Source organism: Loxodonta africana, chromosome 6, assembly GCF_030014295.1.
Source record: "Loxodonta africana isolate mLoxAfr1 chromosome 6, mLoxAfr1.hap2, whole genome shotgun sequence".
NCBI lineage: Eukaryota > Metazoa > Chordata > Mammalia > Proboscidea > Elephantidae > Loxodonta > Loxodonta africana.
In genome coordinates, this window is record NC_087347.1 from 105,695,839 (window position 1) to 105,715,973 (window position 20,135).

A 20,135-nucleotide genomic window follows, 5' to 3' on the forward strand; every position below is an offset into this window, starting at 1 on the left:
AACAACCTGCGTTATGCAGATGACACAACCTTGCTTGCTGAAAGTGAAGAGGATTTGAAGCATTTACTAATGAAATCAAAGACCACAACATTCAGTATGGATTACACCTCAACATAAAGAAAACAAAAATCCTCACAACTGGACCAATGAGCAACATCAGGATAAATGGAGAAAAGATTGAACTTGTCAAGGATTTCGTTTTACTTGGATCCACAATCAACAGCCATGGAAGCAGCAGTCAAGAAATCAAGAGACGCATTGCATTGGGCAAATCTGCTGCAAAGGACCTCTTTAAAGTGTTGAAGAGCAAAGATGTCACCCTGAAGACTAAGGTGATTCTGACCCAAGCCATGGTATTTTCAATTGCATCATATGCATGTGAAAGCTGGACAATGAATAAGGAAGACCGAAGAAGAGTTGACACCTTTGAATTGTGGTGTTGGCAAAGAATATTGAATATACCATGGACTGCCAAAAGAATGAACGAATCTATCTTAGAAGAAGTACAACCAGAATACTCCTTAGAAGCAAGGATGGCGAGACTGTATCTTACATACTTTGGACATGTTGTCAGGGGGGATCAGTCCCTGGAGAAGGACATCATGCTTGGCAGAGTACAGGGTCAGCGGAAAAGAGGATGACTCTCAACGAGGTGGATTGACTCAGTGGCTGCAATGATGGGCTCTAGCATAACAACGATTGTGAGGATGGCGCAGGACTGGGCAGTGTTTCGCTCTGTTGTGCATAGGGTCACTATGAGTCTGAACCAACTTGATGGCACCTGACAATAACCAGCCATTAGTAAATACTTAATATAAAATAATTTCAAAAAATTCTTTATGCTTTTTGCCTATCCAGTCTAGTGTACCAACAGGGTCCAAGCACATTGTTGCTTCTTATTGTTACAACATGTTTTATCTGACAATTATATCAAATGCATCAAATCACCCTAAAGTTTTCCATTCCAGAATATTGTCACGTATTTTGCAAAACACATGTATTCTTCAAAGTAAAGTGTTATTAACCTGTTTTGGAAATCACAGAATTGAAAATGAAATTGCATAATAATAATAATAAACGTTAAAAACAACAATAAAAATAAACAAAAGCAAACTTCTAAGGAAACTCTGTTTTTACAGTTTTGCCTTGAATAATTGAAAGTTTTTAAAGAAATCATTTGGATCCTAAAATGTTTCTAAGTATACCTCTGCTCTCGACTGTCCTTTAGTATAAGTAATCAAAGACTATAGTCATATAAATTACAGGGTCAGGCTGCACTATGACTTAAAAAAAAAAGGGTTTATTCTGTAGATGAGCATGATAGGTAGTATGACTGCAATAGGCCATAAAAGTGGGGACAAAATGGCAACAGCCTATAAAGCAGGAAAACGCCATGAACAAAAAGGCATTCTCCTGCTTTACGGGCTTGATATGCACACCATGAGCAATATCTCATTTTGTCTAATTTTTATGTTATTTTAAGATTATCATTATTATTTTATTATTATTCCAAATAAACTAATTCCAATGTGTGTTGGAGTACTTAGTGAATGTACAGCTCTTTGTCTCAGATCTTCTTGCAGTCTTCCACTGGTCAAGAAGAGAGGAAGACACTGGCCTGGCTAGGGCATCAGCTGAGAAGTAAAGCAGAGATGGTGTTGGAGAAGGCGAAGAGGATCAGGTAATCAGGTAAAACCTCCAACAACTGGTGGTTCTGGGTCTAGAGGTGAACTGAACACATGCAGGAGGGATAAAGTCCAGAAACCCAAATGATTGTCAGAAAAAGAACCATAGCTGAAAAAGGCCAGAGGTGGGATTTGAAGCTCATTATTTAGGTAGCGGAGCCCTTTTGGCACAGTGGTTAAGAGTGTGGCTGCCAACCAAAACTGGCAGTTCGAATCTCCCAGCTGCTCCTTGGAAACCGTATGGGACAGTCTGTTGCCGCAATTTCGTGAGCTAGTGCCGCCTGCCCCAAAGAGCCAATTCTTAAGACAGGTGAGGTGAGTAGTAAGAGCTTTATTATATATACACCAGTGTATGGAGACAGGGGAATGATCTCCTCCTAAAGCCGTCTGTCTTGAGGAATTGCTGTCCAGCTGGGGTTTTATAGGGAAAGGGCAACATTGGTTTCAGGAACTTGTGGAATGTCCATTCTCATTCTGTTTGGTTTCGGTGGTCATATTTCAAACATGTTGATTTTTTCCTGCCATTATCCCATCAGTCCAGGAGGTGGCTGGCACCATCTTTTGTCCTGTTTGACAGGCTTAGATAGATATCAGTTCTTTTTCCACAGTCCTAGGGGAAACATTGGTTAACATTTAACTCTTAGAGGAGCTAACAGCAAAATCGTACTTGGAGACAGAGACAGGCCAGGGAAAGGAAAAATGGCACAGGTTCTGTTCAAGATACGGCTGAGCTGCCTGTTTCATGCTACTCTGCTCTATAGGGTCACTATGAGTTGGACTCAACTCGATGGGAACAGGTTTTATCTAGGTAGCTGGGTGGCACAAATGGCTTGTGCTCAACTGCTAACTTCAAGTTTGCACATCAGAACCCACCCGGTGAGGCTACGGAAGAAAGGCCTGGCGATCTGCTTCCATAAACTATTACAGCCAAGAACCCCAGTGAAGCAGTTCTACTCTGTAACACATGGGGTTTCCATGAATCTGAAATGACTCAAGAGCAACATTTCTGTTTTTTTTTTGTTTTATGCACCTTAAACTCCACTTTAAACTCCACTGACATTTACAAGTAGACAAGTTGCTGAGTTGGTCCGTATAGAGCAAGAAGACTAAATAAAACAAAAAAGCGAAAATGAGATAGATACAAGCTATCTGATATTTTTCTCAGAAGAAGTCTTTTTTAATTCAGTTTATATTGCTTGAAGCATTAAAATGCACCTCTTCTCTGAATCATATCCAATGAAGAATAGGGAGGAAGGTTTAAGATTATAAAATTTTCTATTGTCGCACAGTAAATATAAAAGTGAAAGGTGAAAACAATAGAAGGATAAGTGTTATCATAGAGAAACACTTTCCTTGAATATAATTTTAAAGTTTTGAAAGTAATCAGCCCATCCCTTAATAAAGTAGGATAACCATAAAGATATGAATAGAATAGCAGAAAAGCATCTTTTGTAAGTGCCTAGAGGAAAAAATTGCACAGCCTTGCTGAATGAATATCCTAGGGACAAGGACACTCTCTAAAGTTCAAACTCACTCAGTCTAATTCTCTGCTCTCTCTTATATTAAGGCCAACAATAAATGTTAACCATTTTTATTAGCTATGACACTCATTTTTCAAATACTAAAACCTGCTAGTGCAAAATGCTTCCAAATGTGATGATATTTATTTTGTAATTTATGCATAAAAGTTATGCAGACAAAGATATCATAACAGGCTTGGTAAATTATATAAACCTTTATCATTCTTGCATTAAGTTGTGAATTTACATTCTTAACCACTAAAATTAAGAATTTGATTTTTAGAGCGAGTTATCTAATAGTATGCTAGTAATGATTAGTCCAGGCGGTGCAAGCAGTACTGTTTCCAAAAGGAAGGACCAGTAGCATGAAAATAAAAGGAAGATGGAAAAGGCATTCTGAGTTTTTCTGAGAGCTAAATGTCTTGCCTCCAAAATTCTTAATTGGTTTGGTTTCATCTTTTTGAAACTTTTTTTTCTGGACCTTCAGGTTTGGCTTTTCCTTCATACCTATTTATCAGATTAAAAGAATAAGGAAATTAAAAAAAAATTCTAGCTTTGATTTTATAAGCAATTATTGTGGAAGGATATAAAATACCTTAGATTAGATAGTTTTCTTTAAGGTCTCTATAACATAGCTGAGAATATAAAACTAATGAAAACAAACGAAAAAACTAAACAGATTGCTGTCAAGTCCATTTTGACTCATAGCAAACTTATAGGACAGAGTAGAACTGCCCCATTGGGTTTCCAAAGAGTGGCTGGTGGATTCAAACTGCTGATATTTTGGTTGGCAGCCAACCTGTTAACCACTGTGCCAAAAGACACCTCGAAACTGCCTGCAGTATTTTTATGCAAATAAGTGTGTGCCATCTACATTTGTTTACCAATGTAGCCATAGCACTGCCATGCCCTTTTTATTTTTTTTACATGTTTCTGTACAAAAAAAAAAAAAAAAAAATCAGCATATTGCACTTAAGGAAATACCTTTCAGAAGGAGGGTATGGTGGGCAAACAAATGTAGAAGGCGCCTGTTACTTTTGTAAAAATATGTTACTCTACATTAAAAAAAAATGTACATTAGTGACCATTAATGCACTAGACTTTCGGGGAGGGTTAATCAGTGTGGCTGAGATGGTTGAGCTTAAAGAATGAAGGGTTTCGTGGTCAGAAGAATAAAACAGAAGAGAGGGAGAAAAAAAATAGACTCTGATTTAATGAAGATTCCAGTATAGGTGGAGCAAACCTCCTTAGCTAAGAGCAAAATGGAACATCTTTCTCAGTAAATCGTATTTAAGTTTGCAGATAGAAGTACCCCTAATTCACCCAACCTCTTGCCCCTTGTAATGCAGTGGTTTGCTTTGATATGACTTTTCTAGCCATGGTTCTGTAACTACCACAAAATAGTGGCCTGAGGTTATGCAACTAAGGGGCATAAAACTCTCCTGTTGTTGCTGTTACTAGGTGCCGTCAAGTTGGTTCTGACTTAAAGCGACGCTATGCACAACAGAATGAAACACTGCCTGGTCCTGCACCATCCTCAAAATTGTTATGCTTGAGCCCATTATTGCAGCCACTGTGTCAATCCATCTCAGTGAGGGTCTTCCTCTTTTCCGCTGACCCTGTACTTTACCAAACATGATGTCCTTCTCCAGGGACTGATCCCTCCTATAACATGTCCCAATTATGTGAGATGTAGTCTCACCATCCTTGCTTCTGAGGAGCACTCTGGTTGTATATTCAATATTCTTCACCAACACCATAATTCAAAGGCTTCTTCTTCAGGCTTCCTTATTCATTGTCCAGCTTTCGCATGCATATGAAGGAACTGAAAACATCATGGCTTGAGTCAGGTGTACTTTAGTTCTCAAGGTGACATCCTTGCTTTTCAACACTTCAAAGAGGTCTTTTGCAGCAGATTTGCCCAATGTGGTGCATCTTTTGATTTCTTGACTGCTGCCTCTATGGGTGTTTATTATTGATCCAAGTAAAATGAAATCCTTGACAACCTCAATCTCCTCTCCATTTATCATGATGTTGCTTACTGGCCCAGTTGTGAGGATTTTTGTTTTCTTTACATTGAGGCTTACATATGAAAAAAAATGAGGTGACTGCGGTCTACCAAGGGGACTGATCAGTTTTGCCATCCTGCTAGGCTTTAAAGAGCCAATCCCACAGAGGTTGGGGGTGGGGGAAGCTCACTGCCATCAAGAAGAAGAGTCTGGATCGCAGCTTGTCCTTTGGACCAAGAACCCAGGGTCACTGTGCTGAGAACCTCATAGAACCAGAAGAAAGTGTGAATGCTGAAGATGGGTGAAAAACAGTGATGGTGAGCCTTCTGGACCATGGAGCAAGAGCTAAGAGCAGGAGGCTTGCTGGAGGAGTTATAAGAGCTATAACATTTGCCCACGCAGGGTAGAGGCCTGAGTGTGCCCCGTGCAGATGTTGCATCAGAGGGTCCTGTGTAAGTGTCTTCCTATAGCAGGATGAAGCTGGATGCTTCTGAGCAGGAGGCTTGCCAGCGGAGCTAGGAGATGTAATGCTTGTGAGGGCAAGAGAGGCCTGAGTGTGCCCTGTGCAGGGGACAACTAACATAATGGCAAGAGAGCCCCACAGGTCCAGGTAGCGAGGTGGGAGTCAGCAGCAGAGGCTTAGAAAGGCCCAGTTGCAGAGGCTCGGAAGATCCTGTGCAGAGGTCTTCCAGCAGGTAACGAGGCCCAGGTGCAGAGCAGAAGTCTCAGGAGCTGTGCAGGCCCCCCAAGCAGCATGGTGGTAGCCAGATGCAGTGGTAACATGAACACAGCATCTGACCTGTACCACAGCCCCCCGGCCCAGGGACATAAGAAAGACCATGGGTAATTTGGAGAAGAATAAACAGTTCTTACTTGGGAATCTTTTATTAATGTTTGCTTTCTATAAATAATAATAATGGCTTTTACCTTGCCAACACTTTGTAAGTGTCCCATATGTCTGGCTCTATCACAATGAACATAGCACCCATAGAATGTTGGATGCCATGGGGGTATGTGCCTCATTCCTGACCGTCTAATGGCTACCTGGGAAGTATGAGGCACAGCCTGTCTGCATCCATAATGCAGAGAGACAGACTTGTGTATACACCCCTCCATCAATTTTTGTTTTATATAGTGTTGGTATAGTTTGTTGTAGTTAGTTATGTCAATTTGACTCCAACTCATGACAATGCCATGTACAACAGAACAAAATGTTACCTGGTGCTGGAACCATCTTTATTATCCTTGGTCTGCTGAAGTCAATCATTGCAGCCACTGTGTATTTTGACCCCCTATGGGGGTCATTTCTAGCCCTACAGAGGACAGGATTCTGTTGTGATACATAGAGCTTTCATTGGCTAAGTTCAGAATTAGATCACCAGGCCTTTCTTCCTAGCCTGCTTCAGCCTGGAAGCTCTGCTGAAGCCTGTCCACTGTGGGTGACCCTGCTGCATTTGAAATGCTGGTGGCATAGCTTCCAACATTATAGCAACGAGTAAGCTACCACAGTACAACAAACTGACACTCGGATGGTGGTGATAGAGTTTGGCCAAGAACTAATCACGGAAAAACTGAAATAAATCTTAAATATTCATTCCTTTGTTAGTCGTTAAAGAAATAAAATAAAATGATTATGTATGGTTTAAATGTATCAATGCAGGCTAGAGACTTATATTTTTAATAGTTTACAAGTTTTACTCTTGACTCTGCCACTACTTGCCATGTGATTTTATGTTATATTTCTGATCCTCAGCTTCTTCACCAATAAAATGAGACTATTGAACTACGCCGTCCCCAAGGTTCCTCTCTGCTGTATTTGGGTTCTATTATATACCTTTCCAAATATTAGACAACCTAGCACGACTTTTTAAATTCTTGTATGAGATGTTGAATAATAGTTTTTAATATAATACTTACATTTTGGCCCACTTATCCAGTTCTTCTTCCAGATATGTTTTAACCATTTTTGGTTGAAGGCCAAGAGAATTTCCCAAGAAATAGATGGCATTTTCATCCTTATTCACTAAAGATAAATCAACTGAAAGAGAAGAAAATATAAAAATTGTTTATTCAATTAATTAACATTCTCCCATTTGGCATTGTTAATTCAGTGCAAACAATTAATATCATTAACCCCAAGAAGGATAATAAATAATTTACAATTCCTCCCAAGGATAACATCAAGTTCTCTGAAAAAAAATCAACCTCTTACATTTATATTTTAAAATATAATTTAAATCTAGAGAGGCTATTGTTGAGATCTCTCATATTTATTGTACTCCCTGAGGAAATCTAAATTACCAACCACTTTCAGTAGTAAATAGACAAAGGCAATAGAAAAGAGTTAAAAATACAATTTTTCTGAAAAGCATATAGCCTATGTAAATGTATTAAAAATACAATTGCGGACATACTGACCCTCTGCATTAATCAGTGTTTTTATAGATATGGCACATTTAAAAAATCTAAAATGTTGTTTACAGACCTGAGGTAGACATGTTAGATTTATACACTTATTAATTTTACATATCTATATATACATATGGAAACCCTGATGGCATAGTGGTTAACAGCCACGGCTGCTAATCAAAAGGTCAGCAGTTCGAATCCACCAGACACTCCTTGGAAACCCTGTGAGGCAGTTCTACTTTGTCCCGTAGGGTGGCTATGAGTCAGAAGTAACTCGACTCAGCAGGTTTTTTTATACACATATATGAGTCAGTATCGATTCGATGGCAACAGGTTTTGTTTTTTGTTTTATACACATATAAAGGTGCTGCCATGGATTGAATTGTGTTCCCCAAAAAATGTGTGTATCAATTTGGCTGGGCCGTGGTTCCCAGTATTGTGTGGTTCTCCTCCATTTCATGATTGTAATTTTATGTTACAGAAGGTTAGAGTGAGATTGTAACATGCTTACTAAGGTGACATCTCTGATCCAATGTAAAGGGAGTTTCCCTAGGGTGTGGCGCACACCACCTTTTATCTTACAAGAGATAAAAGAAACGGGAAGCAAGCAGAGATTAGGGGATCTCATGTCACCAAGAAAGCAGTGCCAAGAGCAGAGTGCGTCCTTTGAACCCAGGGTCCCTGCGAGGAGAAGCTCCTAGTCTGGAGGAGAATTGATGAGAAAGCCAGCAGAGAAAAAAAGCCTTCCCCTGGAGCTGATGCCCTGAATTTGGACTTCTAGCCTACTAGATTAGACTGTGAGAAAATGAATTTATCTTTGTTAAAACCATCCACTTGTGGTAGTTCTGTTACAGCAGCACTAGATGACTAAGACAGATGCCTAAATAAAACAAACCAAAAAAGAAACCCCTAGAGTTTACAAGACTGTAAACCTCTGTGGAAGCTGACTGCTACATCTTTCTCTTGTGAAGCTGCTGGTGGTTTTGAACTGCTGACCTTTAGGCTAGCAGTTGGTTGCTTTAATACGCATATAAAGGCGTCTACGTGATGCAAAATGGTTTATGCTCGACTGTTAACTTGAAGGTTGGAGATAGGAACCCACCCAGTGATACGACAGAAAAAAAGGTCTGCTGATCTGCTTCTGTTGAGATTACCAAAAAAAAAAAAAAACATTGTCTTCTAGTCGATTCCAGCTCACAGCGGCTCTATAGACAGAAAAAATTCTATGGAAGAGTTCTACTTTGTAACACAAGCGGTCACTATGAGCAGGAATCAACTAGACAGCAACTAACAACAACAACAACAACATAAACATATACGTGTAATATTAATGCACATATAAAAAATCAGCATTTATTTCCCATATCTACTTCTCATTCAAATAAATCAGAAATATATTGATTTGTCTACCTTATAACTTATTCCCCTGACTGCAAACAAACGCAGTTGCATTAACAAACCAATCATGTGCTTAAAATATAGGCCAGAAGTACACAAGTTTATAATTTTGTTCTACCAAATTTCACTTAGTTTATGCAAGGAAAAAAAAGAGAAAGATTAAGCTTCTCGATATTTCACTGGACTCATTTGGTTGTATACTTGTCTTTACTTCAGACTTCTTAATTAAACCTTTAAAGACCTTTTAAAAACATAACATCTATTCCAACCCTGATTACTTTTATAGATACTGTGCCTCTTCTTTCATCGATATCTTCTAAGCCTGACCCAAAAAAAGAGGTGTAAATATCATTCACACATTCCAGTTGGATTCATTAACAGTTCTTTGTTGACCTACAGAACAAATAACAGTCTAATGGAAGGCTTTTACTTAGAATTTAGATATTTTAATTGATGTAGTACTATGGCTCAAATTTCAACTAAGCGTTTAAATAAGTACAGATTGAAGCCAAAACATTCTGTGTGTGTGTCAGCCCATCAATGACCTACGATGAGGAAGTAATCATTCAAATAGTGACTCTCATTATCCTGTCTTAGTCTTTGATTGCTGATACTTTTACTGACAAATAGGTAGTGTACAACTCTCATTTAAAAAGTTGTTTTTAAAATGCTGTTCAAAGTGAAAGAAAAGCAGAACTGAAACCCTAAGTATTTTGTCCCATGCTAGCCAAAAGTACCGATCTCCATTTCCTTTTACTATGTTTCTTTTCTTGGTTGAGTTGCTTATTTGTTTAATAAACCTCAAGTCACATCATTTGGCATTATGTGAGTATTCAATCAATATTGGTAGGATAGAATATCAATAAAGTATATTTTGTAAAAGACCTAAAAAAATGAAGAGAGGTGGGGCCAAGATGGCAGAATAGTCAGATGCTTCCTATCATCCTTCTTACAACAAAGACCTGAAAAAAACAAATAATTTGATTATGTATGACAATCTAGGAGTCTTGATTACCAAAGGCAAAGCTGAAGAGTCAGACTGAGCAGCAGGAGGAAGGAAGGAAAGACAATTCAAAAGCAATGGGGAAGTGACAGCTGCAAGCTCACTGGTGCCCTGCTGGCTGAGTCGGCCAGTGCACGTGGGCTGAAGTGGGCAGTAGCATTCCAGATATATCTCACCACACTGGGTGAGGCCAGGCAGCAGTGAGTCAGCACAGGACCTACGAAAGTTAAGTGCAAGCATCTAACCTACTGCCCAGGGGCAAGATAGCTCCCCTTCAAAAGTTTCACAGCAGAGAAGTGCTTCCTTCTCCTCAGTCACCCACCACCCCACCTCCGATTGCACACCAGTCTGGCGGTATTCAACAACTGCCACACCCCTTTAGCCAGGAACTCAGGGCTATCCACGCCCACACCAGTTTCTGGGTTTAAAAATGCCATGCCTCCTAAGGCAGGAACTCAGGGTGGATTGGGAGGCCCTGGCCCTCTGCCCAGCCACTGGCACAAGGGGTTCACAGACTTGCAGCTCCCTTCACCCCTGCCTAGATGTGTGTCAGCTGATTCAACACTTCATGCCCTCATTAGAACAAAACAGCAGGGCGTACACCTGAAGCCCATTTTCAATGTAAACAAGGGGGAGATACAGATTCGTGATTTTTGACAATGCCCTGCCCCTTAAGCAGGAGCCTCACCCACCCACATCAGGGGCCTGAGGGCTGGAGGTAGGACCCACTCCACCTAACCACACATGACAGAGGTCTGAGATAAGTAGTGCCTCCCTGACCCTCCAGTCAACAGCACTGGATGCACAAGGACTGGCTACAGTGCCCCCGCCCTATGCACTCTAGCAGACAGAGACACACCCTCCACCCAGGCTGCAGGGGGTAGTCATCAGCCCCCTGACTTGCTCCACATATAGTTCCCTACTATAGCCAGATACTTGTGCCTGCTCCGAACATCCCTATGCAGCCCTGCTCATCTAGGACAGTAGGTAAGAGTCTGTATCACACACCAACTGACCAACAACCTGGATACCTATGTTGCACTCACACAAGAAAAGTGAACAGACTTCTGGGCTCACACACCTAGTAGGTACTCTGACCACCTGATGACAGGACATGAGAGCTCCAGAGTCACCAATAACCAAAGTAACTCACATCCTCAGCCTACTTGGGCATGTTAAAACAAAACAAAAAAACTTCGGACACAGTAAACAAACATACAACAAATAAATATAACTTATTGATGTCTCAGAGACAACAGTCAATATCAAACCACATAAAGAAGCAGGTCAAGGCAGCTCCAGCAAGCAACCAAGATAAAGAGTCAGAAAGCCTTCTGGAGGAAGATAAGGTAACAGAAGTACCTGAGATAGAATTCAAAAGACTAATACACAGAGTTGTCCGAGAGTTCAGGAAGGCTATCAGGCAAAACTCAGACCAAACCAAGGAACACACAGATGAAGCAATAAAGGAATTCAGGAAAACAATACAAGAACAAAGTGACAAAATTAACAGGCTGATAGAATCCACACAGAGACAGCAACTACAAATCCAAAAGATTAACAATAAAATTTCAGAATTAGACAATGCAATAGAAAGTCATCGGAGCAGAATTGAGGCAATGGAAGTCAGAATTAGTGAGACTTAAGATAAAGCACTTGACACCAATGTATGTGAGGAAAAATCAGAAAAAAGAATTAAAGAAAAAAGGAAGAAACTCTAAGAATTACATGGGACAATATCAAGAGTAAAAACTTATGAGTGACTGAAGTACCAGAATTGGGGGGGGGGCAGGGATAACAGAAAGCAAAGAGAGAATTGTTGAAGATTTGCTGGCAAAAAACCTCCTGATATCATGAAAGATTAGAAAATATCTATCCAAGAAGCTCAATGAACCCCATACAGGGCAAATCCCAAAAGAAAGTCACCAAGACATATCATAATCAAACTTACCAAAACCAAAGACAAAGATAGAATCTTGAGAGTGGTTAGGTATTAGCAAAAATCACCTACAAAGGAGAACCAATAAGAGTAAGCTCTGACTACTCAGCAGAAACCATTCAGGCAAGAAGGCAATGGGATGACATATATAAAGACTTGAAGGAAAATAATTGCAAGCCCAGAATTATGTATTCAGCAAAAATGTCTCTCAAATACAATGGTGAAATTAGGTCATTTCCACATAAACAGAAATTAAGGGAATTTGTAAAACCAAACCAAAATAACAAGAAGTATTAAATGGGGTCCTCTAGTTAGAGAACCAACAATATCAGACAACAACCCAAGAGTAGAACACAGAACAGAATAACTAGTTATCAACCCAACAGGGAAGTTAAAAAAACAAGTCAAAGCTAAAAGATTGAAAACAGGGAACCGGAGATGTCAAATATGTAAATGATAACAATGTCAAAACAAAAAAGTGAGAATAAACAGTGCAGTCAAAGAACTTCAATACGGAGAAGAAGCTAAGGTGATATCAAGAAATAAAAGATTGGTTTAAACTTAGAAAAATGGAGGCAAATTTTAAGGTAACAACAAAGGAAGCTAACAAACTATCCATCAAAATAAAAAACAAGAAAAACATAAAGACTCGGCAAGCACAAAATCAGAAATAATGAAAAAGATGAAAAGAAAATACGTAAAGGAAAATGACTCAGCAAAGAAAATTAAGTGGAACAAAGAAACTGTCAACACCAAAAAAAAAAAAAAAACTCAAAATGACAGCAGTAACCTCATAAAAAAAATTTTTTTTTTTTATGAGGTTAACCTGTCAATAATTACACTGAAATGTAAATGGATTAAATGCACCAATAAAGAGACACAGGGTGGCAGAATGGTTAAAAAAAATACAATCTGTCTACATACTGACTACAAGAGACAACTTAGACTTCAAGACACAAACAAACTAAACTCAAAGAATGGAAAAAAATATATCAAGCAAACAGCAGCCAAAAAGGAGCAGGAGTGGCAATATTAACCTCTGAGAAAATATACTTTAGGGAAAAATTCACCACAAAGGATAATGAAGGACACTCAACAATGATTGAAGGGTCACTACACAAGGAGAACATGACCATAATAAATACATACGCACCCAAATGACAGGGCTCCAAAATACATAAAAGAAACTCTAACAGCATTGAAAAGAGAAATAGACAGCTCCACAATAATAGTAGGAGACTTCAACACACTGCTTTCAATGAAGGATAGAACATCTAGAAAGAAACTCAAAAAAGATATGGAAGATCTCAATGCCACAATTAATCAACTTGACCTCATACACATACACAAAGCACTTCACCCAACAGCAGCCAAGTATACATTTTTTTTCCAAGAAACATGGAACATTCTCCAGAATATATCACATTTTAGGCCAAAAAGCAAGCCTTCGCAGAATCTAAAACATCAAAATATTACAAAGCATCTTTTCTGACCACAATGATATAAAAGTGAAAATCAACAGAAACAGCAAGGAAAAAACATCACATGCATGGAAACTGAACAACGTCTTGCTGAAAAACTACTTGGTTCTGGAAGAAATCAAGGATGGAATAAAAAAATTCATAGAATCAAATGAGAATGAAAACACATCTTACCAGGACCTTTGGGACACAGCAAAAGCTGTGCTTAGAGGTCAATCTATACCAATAAATGCACACAACCAAAAAGAAGAAAGGGCCAAAATCAAAACATTATCCCTACAACTCAAACAAGTAGAAAGAGAGCAGCAAAAGGAGCCCTTGAGCACAAGAAGAAGGAAATAATAAAGATTTGGGCAGAAATAAAAGAAATAGAGAACAGAAAAACAATTGAAAGAGTCAGCAAGAACAAAACTTGATTCTTCAAAAAGATCAACAAAATCAACAAACCATTGGTCAAACCGACAAAAGAAAAACAGGAGAGCAAGCAAATAACCTGAATAAGAAATGAGATGGGTGATATCACAACAGACCCAAATGAAATAAAAAGGATCATAACAGAATTCTACAAAAACTTGTACTCCAACAAATTTGAAAACCTAGGGGAAATGGACAAATTTCTACAAACATACTACCTACACAAACTGAGGTAGAAAAACTAAATAAATCCATAACAAAAGAAGAGATTGAAGAGGTAATTAAGAAAAAAAAAAAAAAAAAAAAAAAACTCCCTACAAAAAAAAAGCCCTGGTGGGGACAGATTCACTGGAGAATTCTACCGAACTTTCAGAGAAGAGTTAACACCACTACTGCTAATGTATTTCAGAGCATAGAAGAGGAAGGAATACTCCTGAACTCATTCTATGATGCCAGCATAACATTGATACTAAATCCAGGTAAAGAGATCACAAAAAAAAGAAAATTACAGACCAATAATCCTCATGAACATAGACACAAGAATCCTTAACAAAATTCTAGCCAATAGAATTCAACAGCAGATCAAAAAAATAATTCATCATGACCAAGTGGGATTCATACCAAGTATGCAGGAAAGGTTCAACATTAGAAAATCAATCAACGTAATCCATCACATAAATAAAACAAAAGAACCACATGATCTTATCAATTGATACAGGAAAGGCATTTGACAAAGTCCAACACCCATTCCTAATAAAAACTCTCAGCAAAATAGAAACAGAAGGGAAATTTCTCAACATAATAAAGGGCATTTATACAAAGCAACAAGCAACAGCCAACATCATTCTAAACAGAGAGACTGAAAGGATTCCCCTTTAGAAAAGGAACCAGACAAGGATGCCCTTTATCACTACTCTTATTCAGTACGGTGCCAGAGGTCCTAGCAAGAGCAATAAGCCAAGAAAAAGAAATAAAGAGCATCCAAACTGGTAAGGAAGAAGTAAAATCATCCCTATTCGCAGATGATATGATCTTATACACAGAAAACCTCAAAAATCCACAAGAAAACTACTGGAACTAATAGAAGATTTTAGCAAAGTATCAGGATACAAAATAAACATACAAAAATCAGTTGAATTCCTCTACGTCAACAAAGAGAACTTCAAAAAGGAAATCACCAAATCAATACAATTTACAATAGCCCCCAAGAAGATAAAGTACTTAGGAATACATCTAACCAGAGACGTAAAAGATCTATACAAAGGAAACTACAAAACACTACTGCAAAAAAAAAAAAAAAAAAAACAACAACAGAAGAGACCTACACGAGCAGAAAAACATACGATGCTCATGGATAGGAAGACACAACAATGTGAAAATGTCAATTCTACCCAAAGCAATCTATAAAACCAAAAACCAAACCCAGTGCTGTCAAGTCAATTCCAACACATAGCGACCCTGTAGGACAGTGCAGAACTGCCCGATAGAGTTTCCAAGGAGCACCCGGTGGATTCAAACTGCCAACCCTTTGGTTAGCAGCTGTAGCAGTTAACAACTACGCCACCAGGGTTTCCAAATGCAATTCCGATCCAAATAAATCAACTTCATATGGAAAGTGCAGAGGCCTTGGATAAGTAAGTAAAGCATTACTGAAGAAGAACAAAGTGGGAGGACTCACATCACCTGATTTTAAAATCTATTGTACTGCCGTGGTAGTCAAAACAGCCTGATACTGGTACAACCACAGATACATAGACAAATGGAACAGGATTGAGAGCCCAGACGTAAATCCATCCACCTATGAACAGCTGATATTTGACAAAGGCCCAAAGTCCATTAAACGGGGAAAAAATACTCTTTAGCAAATGGTTCTGGCATAACTAGTCCATCTGTAAAAAAATGAAACAGGATCCATACTTCACACCATAACGCAAAAACTAACTCAAAGTGAAACAAAGACCTAAATATAAGATCTAAAATGATAAAGATAGTGGGAAAAAAATAGGGACAATCCTAGGAGCCCTAATACATGGGATAAATAGTATACAAACAATAACTAACAATGTACAAACACCAGAAGAGCAAGTAGATAACTGGAGCTCCTAAAAATCAAACACGTTCGTCAAAAGATTTCACCAAAAGAATAGAGAATCTACAGACTGGGAAAAAAATTTTGATTACGGGTCTAATCTCTAAAATCTACAAGATACTGCAACACCTCAACAACAAAAAGACAAATAATCCAATTAGAAAATGGGCAAAGTACACAAAAAGACACTTCACCAAAGAAGACATTGAGGTGGCTAACAGATGCCTGAGGAAATGCTCTCAATAATTAGCCATTAGACAAATGCAAATAAAAAGTATAATCAGATACTATCTCACTTCAACAAGGCTGACACTAATTCAAAAAAACACAAAATAACAAATGTGGGACAGACTGGAACTCTTATGCACTGCTGGAGGGAATATGAAATGGTACAACCACTTTGGAAAACAATTTGGCACTTCCTTAAAAAGCTAGAAGTAGAAATACCATAGTCTAGCAATCCCACTCCTAGGAATATTATACCCAAGAGAAATAAGAGCTGTTACATGAATAGACATATGCACACCCATGTTCATTGCAGCACCATTCACAATAGCAAAAAGATGAAAACAACTTAAATGCCTATCAACAGACAAATGGATAAACAAATTATGGTACATACACACAATGGAACATAAAGAACAATAAAGAATCCCCAAAACATCTCACAACATGGATGACTCTGGAGGGCATTATGTTGAGTGAAATTAGTCAGTCACAAAAGGACAAATATTGTATGAGGCCATAATTATAAGAACTCAAGAAAAGGCTTAAACACAGAAAAAAAAAAGCATTCTTTGTTGGTTAGGAGGGTGGGGAGGGAAAGGCAGGGGATGCCACTAACCAGATAGTAGACAAGGGTCAACTTCAGTGAAGGGAAGGGCAACTAACACACAACACAGTCAGCACAACTGGACCGAAGCAAAAGCTAAGAAGTTTCCTGGACAGATCCAAACACTTTAAGGGACAGAGCTGCTGGGGCTGGGGCCTGGGGACCATAGCTTAGGGGGACATCTATGTCAGTTGGCATAACAAAGTTTATTAAGAAAATGTTCTACATCCCACTTGGCTGAGTGGTGTCTGGGGTCTTAAAAGCTTACTATTGGCTGTCGAAGATACATCAATTGGTCACATCCCAGTTGGAGTAAAGGAGAATGAAGAAAACCAAAGACACAAGGAAAATATTAGCCCAAAAGACTAAAGGACCAAATGAATCAGAGACTCTACCAGCCTGAGACCAGAACTAGATGATCCCTGGCTACCACCAATGACTGACCTGACAAGGAACACAACAGAGTCCTGGACAGAGCTGGAGAAAAAAGTAGAACAGAACTCAAATTCATATAAAAAGACCAGACTTAATGGTTTGACAGAGACTGGAGAAAATTCTGAAACTATGGCCTCTGGACACACTGTTAACCCAGAACTGAAGCCGGTCCTGAAGCCCGTTCTTCAGACAAAGGTAATACAGGACTATAAAACAAAAAATAATACACATGAGGAGTGTGCTTCTTAGTTCAATCAGATATAAGAGATCAAATGGGCAGCTTCTGTCCAAAAGCAGGCCGGAAGGGACAGGAACTGGTGGAACGGACACAGGGAACCCAGCGTGGAAAGGGAGTGTGCTGTCACATTGTAAGGATTGCAACTAATGTCACAAAACAGTATGTGTGTAAGTTTTTGTATGGGAAATTAACTTAAGCTATAAACTTTCACCTAAAGCACACACACACACACACACACAAATAGGAATAAATTGGTGCCAAGAAAGACAAATAAATAAATAAATGTAATGTAGAATCCTGGATGAGATCCTGGATCTGAAAAGACATTAGGCAAATACTGAAGAAATCTGAATTAACTTTAGTTAATAATAATGAATCAATATTGGTTCATTAACTGCAACAAACTTTAAGATGTTAATAATAGGGAAACTAGGTGTGGGGTATATGAGAACTCTCTGTACTAAATCTCAATATTTTTTTTGTACATCTAAAACTGTCCTAAAATAATGTTTTTTTTTTTTTCTTCTTTTTTAAGGAAAAAAAAAAGAGAGAGAGGACGAGAAGGAGAGAAAATGGTGTCCGCAGATTACAGTACCTACAGCCAAGCTGCAGCCCAGGAGGCCAACAGTGCTTCTACCGGCCAGCCCACTCAAGGATATGCACAGACCACGCATGCATATGGGCAACAAAGTTATGGAATCTATGGATAGCCCACTGATGTCAGCCATACCCAGCCTCAGACCACAGCAACCTATGGGCTGATCGCCTATGCAGCTTCTTACGGACAGCCTCCTACTGGTTATACCACTCTGGTTATCCGCCAGGAGTACAGCCAGCCTGTTCAGGGGTATGGCATCTGTGCATATGACAGCACTATTGCTACAGTGACCACCACCCAGGCCTCCTATGCAGCTCAGTCAACATATGGCACTCAGCCTGCCTACCCGGCATATGGGCAGCAGCCACTGCACCTGCAAGACTGCTGCTTGGTAGCAAGTCTGCTGAAACTAGCCAACCTCAGTTTAGCACAGGAGTTTACAACCACCCCAGCATGGGGTATGGACAGAATAACTACAGTTATCCCCAGGTAGCTGGGACCTACCCCATGTAGCCAGTCACTCTACCTCCATCCTATCCTCCTACCAGCTATTCCTCTTCACAACTGACTAGCCCAGGAGTTACTCTCAGCAGAATACCTATGGGCAGCTGAGCAGCTATGGACAGCAGAGTAGCTATGGGCAACACAGCAGCTATGGGCAGCAGTTGCCCACTAGTTATCCACACCCCCCTGCCCCTTTCCAAACTACATTCTACAGCCAGACTCTAGTCAATATAACCAACAGAGCAGCAGCTAGGGGAGCAGAGTTCATTCCTATAGGACTACCTCAGTAGCATGGATGTCTATGGGCAGGAATTTGGAGGATTTTATAGACCAAAAGGGAACCAAAGCATGAGTGGCCATGATAACCATGGCAGGGGAAGAGGGGGATTTGATCGTGGACACATGAGCAGGGGTGGGTGGTGAGGAAGACGTGATGGAATGGGCAGCGCTAGAGAGCAAGGTGGCTTCAATAAACCTGGTGGACCCATGGACGAAGGACTAGATCTTGATTTATGCCCACCTGTAGATATGGATGAAGACTCTGACAACAGTGCGATTTACGTGCAAGGATTAAATGACAATGTGACTTTAAATGATCTAATGGACTTCTTTAAGCAGTGAGGGGTTAAGACAAAAAAGAGAACTGGGCAACCCATGATCCATATCTGCCTGGGCGAAGAAACCGAGAAGCACAAAGGCCATGCCACAGTGTCCTATGAAGACCCAGGCTCCCATGGAGTACATTGATGGAGAAGATTTCCAAGGCAACAAGCTTAAAGGCTCTCTTGCTTGAAAAAGCCTCCCATGAATAGCATGTGGGGCAGAATGCCACCCCGTGAGGGCAGAGAGATGCCAATGCCACTCCGTGGAGGTCCAGGGGGCCCAGGAGGTCCTGGGGAACCCATGGGTTGCATGGGAGGCCATGAGGAAGACAGAGGAGGCAACCCCCCAAGAGAGCCAGGGGGTTCCCAAGGGAACCCAACTGGAGGAGGAAATGTCCAGAACTGAGCTGGAGACTGGTAGCACTCCAATCCGGGTTGTGAAAACCAGGAGTTCACCTGGAGAATAGAATGCAACCTGAATCCTGAACGCTTCCTCATGCCACCCTTCCTGCCCCAGGTGGTAACCATGGCATGCTCAGGGAAGGGGGATGGCCTCACGGACCTTGGCGGTCCTGGTGGAATATTCAGAGGTGGCCGTGGTAGAGACAAAGGTAGTTCTGTGGTGACCAGGTGGACCAAGGTTGCTTTGGTGGAGGAAAACAAGGCAGATGCCGAGGACCTGGGAAAATGCATAAAGGCGAGCACCGCCAGGAGTGCAGAGGCAGCCCCTGCTAGACAAGACCTCGCAGAGCTGCACTGACTACCAGATTTATTTTTTAAACCAGAAAATGTTTTAAATTTATAATTCCGTATTTACAATGTTGACCACATTTTAACATTATGATTATTACTTGTCTGTACTTAGTATTTTTCACTGTTCTAGTTGAAACATTAAACAAGTTAAATGGTAGTGTGCCAAGTCTTTATCTTTTGCTTTGTTTTTCCCTTTTAAAGATAAGATGGTTAAGACTAAACCAAC

At 39.9% G+C, this 20,135-nt stretch overlaps 1 protein-coding gene and 1 pseudogene across 4 annotated transcripts in view; one reads left to right on the forward strand and one right to left on the reverse strand.

The window, feature by feature from the left end:
• KYNU (kynureninase) overlaps nucleotides 1-20,135 on the reverse strand; it is a 180,276-nt gene that overhangs the window by 115,424 nt on the left and 44,717 nt on the right. For all 4 annotated transcript variants that reach the window (XM_003406022.4, XM_064287256.1, XM_064287255.1 and 1 more), the window contains one exon: nucleotides 7,132-7,252. In XM_003406022.4, coding sequence (XP_003406070.1) covers nucleotides 7,132-7,252 — 121 coding nt within the window. The remainder of the gene's footprint in view (nucleotides 1-7,131; nucleotides 7,253-20,135) is intronic.
• LOC104845479 (RNA-binding protein EWS-like) lies at nucleotides 18,025-20,067 on the forward strand (annotated as a pseudogene).